The sequence below is a fragment of the Physcomitrium patens genome, chromosome 24 (genome assembly GCF_059467195.1).
Source record: "Physcomitrium patens ecotype Gransden chromosome 24, ASM5946719v1, whole genome shotgun sequence".
Lineage (NCBI taxonomy): Eukaryota > Viridiplantae > Streptophyta > Bryopsida > Funariales > Funariaceae > Physcomitrium > Physcomitrium patens.
The window spans coordinates 997,331-1,002,447 of record NC_143433.1 but is presented as its reverse complement, the minus strand read 5'-3'; the positions used below and the strand labels follow the sequence as shown (position 1 = coordinate 1,002,447).

Genomic DNA, 5,117 nt, shown 5'->3' with positions numbered 1-5,117 from the left:
TCTCACCAATATAAGATTATTTGGATCTCACCAATACAAGATATTATTTTGATTTCTCACCTATTTTAAGACAAAATTCTCTAAATATGTAAAATTTATATGAGCTAAACTCCTATAAGAGAGTATTATTGGCTTTCGTACGAAGATATGTAAATACATGTGCTCCATTATATTGTCAAATTATCCTTCAAAACTCCTTGATTGCTTATCTTATCCATCAAAAAATTGTCTGATTAACAAAAATGGACCTTTGAAAAGTAGAACTTCAACCTTTCTAAGAAGACAATGTATAATAAATCTTAGATTTTGTCTTAATAATTGCAATTTTGGGATATTAATTTTTGGACTAACATATGGAAGTTAAAAGATAATACATAAAAAAATAAATGAAGGCAAAGAAAATAGTTCTAAGCACCATAGGCTTCATCCAAAGATGTGTCTTGTCTTAGTAAAAAAAAATACAACAATTTATTATTAAAATAGAATTTTTTTCATGATAAAATCAGTCTTTATTTAATTATTTAAATATATATATATATATATATATATATAAGTATATATATGTATAAATTCATAATATCATCTTCTTTTCATGATACCCACAATTGATCTCTAATTTTTTTAAACAATTTTTCACTTACACATTTTGACATGTTCAACACACACCCCCCTTTCTACATACTATCCCAAAAAATCACATTGTGAAAGATTCTCTTTCTTTTCAACATCATCCAGTCCACGCTCTACTTTTTTTTACATTCACTACAATATGTCCCAAAATTTATCAAAACTATTGTAAACTCAAATTATGGAAACGATGAAGGTCAAGAATAGTGTAGGTGACTTGGGGCTACCAGTCAGCACGTATGACGGACGAGAGAGGAGTTTTCGTCGGACTGAACCGTTCGTTGTGGACGGGTACTAGACGGTGGCAGGAGGGAGGGCCAGCCAATGGAAGACCCACCCACACAGCTCGAGGAAGGGGGGGAGCTTGAGCATGCGCAGACGCTTCGTTCCAACGGAAGTGAGTAGTCCATGGCGTCCCTGCAAGCATGCATCGCTGTGGCACGCGCGCCGCCCCTCTCGCACTCTCCTTGTCTCGCTCTCCTGGCTCGCGCGCTTCGGCCAATTCGCTGCACCCTGCGTCCTCAGGTGAGATTCTTGTCTGGAGACATGGCCATGGACTGGAGCTTCAATTGGACAGCGCAAGGGGTTTCGTTCCGCCGGGGGGAAATGCGTTTCCGAGTTTCATTGAAGGAAGAAGCGTCAGTGGACGCGAAGGACCAGAGAGTTGGAGCCAAGGCTATCCCCAAGCTTATGCTCGTGTCGGATTTGGACAACACCATGGTAAGTTCTTTTTCCTTTTACCTTCCATTTGATCTAATTGGAGAATTGAGTGTGCCAGCATTGAGGTGGTTTCGAGATTTCGAATTTGAGGTTATTGATGGCGGTTTAGGATGAATTTTGAATACGGCGATGGAGGGAATTCAGCACGGATTTGGTGAGCGTTAAATTTCAATTTTGACTCGGTGATGGTGTTTGAAGGAGTGTATGTTAGGGAGTTTTGTAAAAGAAAAATTAACTTCGAGTGATGGTACTTTGAGCCCTAAATTTTACTCCCAGATCCTGGCAGGTGGATCATTTGGACAAATCTCACACAGGTCTTCTCCGATTCAATAACTTGTGGGCAGCTGAGTACGCTCACAACTCTCTCTTGGTGTTCTCAACTGGTCGGTCGTTGGAGAAATACACTCAGCTGCGTACCCAGTTTCCACTTCTCACCCCTGCTCTGTGCATTTTCTCTGTCGGCACTGAGATCTGCTATGGCGCAAACATGGAGCCGGATCAGGATTGGGTGAATTATCTGAACGAGGGTTGGAACCAGGCTGTGGTTCTGGAGGAGGTCAAGCGTCTCAACCTGCGCTTGCAGGTAGGCATCGGGTCCATATTCTCAGGCTAGTACGCGCTTCTCCGAAATGCACTACATAAATTAACATTGAACTTGTCTTTCTATACATTTTATTCATGGAAGTAGACTGTTAAATTGGCATTTTTCAGTTTTGACTGCTTGTGTAACGGAAGCTGTGTTTACGAGTCTATTGCCCTGATTTTTACGAGGATGGGTGAATGGTGATCGCAGGACGATTCTGAAATTCGGCCACATAAAGTGAGCTGCCAAATTGACAAGAAAGATGCAACTGAAATTATTGATACTCTGTCAAAGCGACTGAAAGATCGCGGAGTAAGTAAGCGAAGTCCCTCTCCTCTAGTGCTAATTCGTAAGCATCATCATTGATCTAAGAGCACATCACGCTTTCTACTTATGGTTCAGAATAATCAGTTCTCCCGTTTCTTCTAATCTTATTTCTAAGGACGTTAAACAGGATGGTTTCGCTTTTCAATTCCTCCCCCTCTTACTTATTGATAGAAAAGTTTGTTCTATCATGTGCCTTCAGTTTCCAGCTCATATGGTGCTTTTGATCACTGTCACATGCGTTTGACATCCATGTGTGCACGTTGCAGTTGAATGTGAAGCTCATTTTCAGTCACGGTATCGACCTTGACGTGCTGCCGAAAGGTGCTGGCAAAGGGGAGGCTCTAGCCTTCCTTTTGCAGAAGATGAGAAGGGAAGGTTCGGCGCCACAAGAGACCTTGGTTTGTGGAGACTCTGGAAATGACATCGAACTTTTTGAAGTGGAAGGCGTGAATGGAGTCATCGTAAGCTCATGTTCATGCATGAAGATAGCAGAGAGTGATGGAGAGTTACTCTTTATGCTTTTTGCAATGCTGGCAGAGGCTTTAGCATAGCGTCGTTGTGTTGTTGCTGAATCGTGGAAAATCGCGATAAAAATAATTGTGTTTTATGAACAGTGCACGCTTATATTACTCCACATTGTATTTTACGCCTTCAGTTCGGTGCATTTTAATCAACAGCTTTGATCGCTTGTTCTAGGTTGGAGGGGCTATGGAGGAGCTAAGGCAATGGTATGATATCAATGGAAAACATAGCAGCAGATTACATCTCGCGAAGGAGCGGTGTGCTAGTGGGATAGTGGAAGCTATAGGAGAACTCTCATTAGGTCCACATTTGTCACCTTTTGACAGAATGAACTCAAATGGGATACAACCTGCTGTTAAAGCATCTGAGAAAGGGCAGCTAACGCCCTCCGGTGTTGCTCAAAGGGAGGTTGTTGAATTTAATACATTTTTCACGAAATGGATGAACGGTGAAGTGCCTAACAATCCAGAATCATTTCAGCGGCTGACGAGTGTGATAGTAAGTTTTTACTCAGCACTACCTTTTGATAGGGTTTTCATGGAGCATTTTCATGGCTTCTTCCAGACCTATGCGCAGATTTAGGAATTGGGGTTCTAGTCTTTGTTGTCACTGTTGGACTTCCATAAAGATAGAGCAAATTATTGCTGATATCTACTTTCTGATGCTTTGTATTTTTCTCAGGCTTCGGGTTCTACAATGGTGTATCCTTGGGGGGTGGAGCAAAGCCTCCTACAATCTGTTACATCTGCTCAGTCTAAGCATGGCCTCACAAAAGACAAAAAGATTCGTGTATGGATAGACTGCATTCAGGAGCAAGAGCTTGCGAATGGAGTGTTAATGGTTACTTGGCACTCGTGGCAGATGTCAGAAGGTAGTTTTCGATTTTCCGGCACATACATTTACTTGTTAGATATTATTGATTTACGAGTCTTGCAGTTTTTTTGGTTTTCCGTTTCAACCATTAGAGACTCATCAAAGTTGATGATTGTGATGTAAGTGTGATGTCATTCAGCATAAGAGAAGCTATTGGGAACGGAATTCTTCCATAGAGCTTTTGTAGCTGCTTGAGCTTTATTTCCAGATTCTGGAAAAAGACGCGTTTAATGAGAATACCGTCAAGTACGGGTTAAACACTGAATTTCATCAAAAGGATGGTGTTTGGCAGGCACTGAGCGAAAGGGCTATTTCGCAACGGCTATACTCAGGGAGAAGGTGGTTGAACAACTTATCCCTGCATGTCTAACCCGAACATCGGTTGTTAGTCTTAGCATAGCTGTATGGCTGGAAATTATCTGCTTTTATATATACTGCCAGAATCTTCTGAAAGAGTGGGATCGTAGTGTTGTTGATAATGTGTTTGTATAACTCATGACTTGTCTATTTCAACTCGTTTTGTGCTGTTGATTCTACCTTTGATAGCGTGTCGGCGGATATTTCCATAGCGTTTGGCTTTTCCAGCTATGGAATCATTAGCATCCAGATCTCCGTGTTTAATTAGCCCATGAACACCCTTTCTACAATTCTCCCGTCTAGTGGAGTATGCTGGCAGTGCTTGGCTTGTCACTGCAACAGCTGATTTTGTGCTGAACGGACTACTTCATGACCTGCATGGAAGATTCTTTAGGTGCAGCATAGTCTTTATCGCTGATTCGGCATGGCATTTCTGTGACTGGCTGGGTGCAGGAAGGGACGCCTAATGGAGTCGAATGGCTGCGAGTTCACGAAACTCCGAGGAAATCTTAAATGACATCAATTTTCCCTCCATCACCCATTATTTCAGTATTCTACGCAGTTCAGAGCTCCATCTTTCAATAATACCATGCTAATTGTTGAACTAGTTTTGACTGACGTTTTGGCAATTTAGATTAGGTTCTGTGGCACTCGAGGAACCACAAGGCACTCCAGAAAGAGCAAGTCCGAGAGATCATTTGCTGTCGAGCTACGATAATTCATGAAAAGAAGTGGGTCCTCAAATAAAGCACGTAATTGTTTTGGGTGTACTAGGAATTTGAAGGAAAGAAAAAAAAGTTAAGGTTAGAATGATGGAGATTTAGTAAAATCTTTGGTTGAAACCTTGTTATTTTCCCCTTAACTCAACAGTCAAATTCATTACATAGTGTTCATTTGTATTTAGAAAGTAGATTTATATGTGATTTAAAATATTGGGCATTATATTCTGTTTAAAATATATAGTTCAATCTTTTTGAAGGTAGTTATTCCAATGTTTGAAAATGATTTAGGCTGTGATGAAATTCTGTGGCAAGGTCAGAGAAGACCTCCAAGCATATTGTTGTTCTGACAAATGTGATGATCGTTATTAGCATCATCAAATCCGTAG

At 40.9% G+C, this 5,117-nt stretch overlaps 1 protein-coding gene across 3 annotated transcripts; it reads left to right on the top strand.

Moving 5' to 3' along the window:
• The first annotated feature begins 967 nt into the window (after positions 1 to 967).
• On the top strand, positions 968 to 4,891 carry LOC112276303 (sucrose-phosphatase 1). Of its 3 annotated transcripts, none has more exons than XR_016500546.1 (8): positions 968 to 1,347; positions 1,634 to 1,930; positions 2,141 to 2,242; positions 2,524 to 2,718; positions 2,954 to 3,277; positions 3,461 to 3,650; positions 3,777 to 3,991; positions 4,463 to 4,891. XR_016500546.1 is itself a non-coding variant. In XM_024507451.2 (8 exons), exons 1-8 carry the CDS (start codon positions 1,036 to 1,038, stop codon positions 4,520 to 4,522), a joined length of 1,527 nt encoding a protein of 508 aa, XP_024363219.1. In that variant the 5' UTR covers positions 968 to 1,035; the 3' UTR covers positions 4,523 to 4,891. The 3 variants fall into 3 exon arrangements, 2 of the variants coding, with proteins under 2 accessions (XP_024363219.1, XP_024363218.1); XM_024507451.2 differs by having other exon boundaries at positions 3,945 to 3,991; XM_024507450.3 differs by having other exon boundaries at positions 3,930 to 3,991.
• The last annotated feature ends 226 nt before the right edge of the window (positions 4,892 to 5,117 follow it).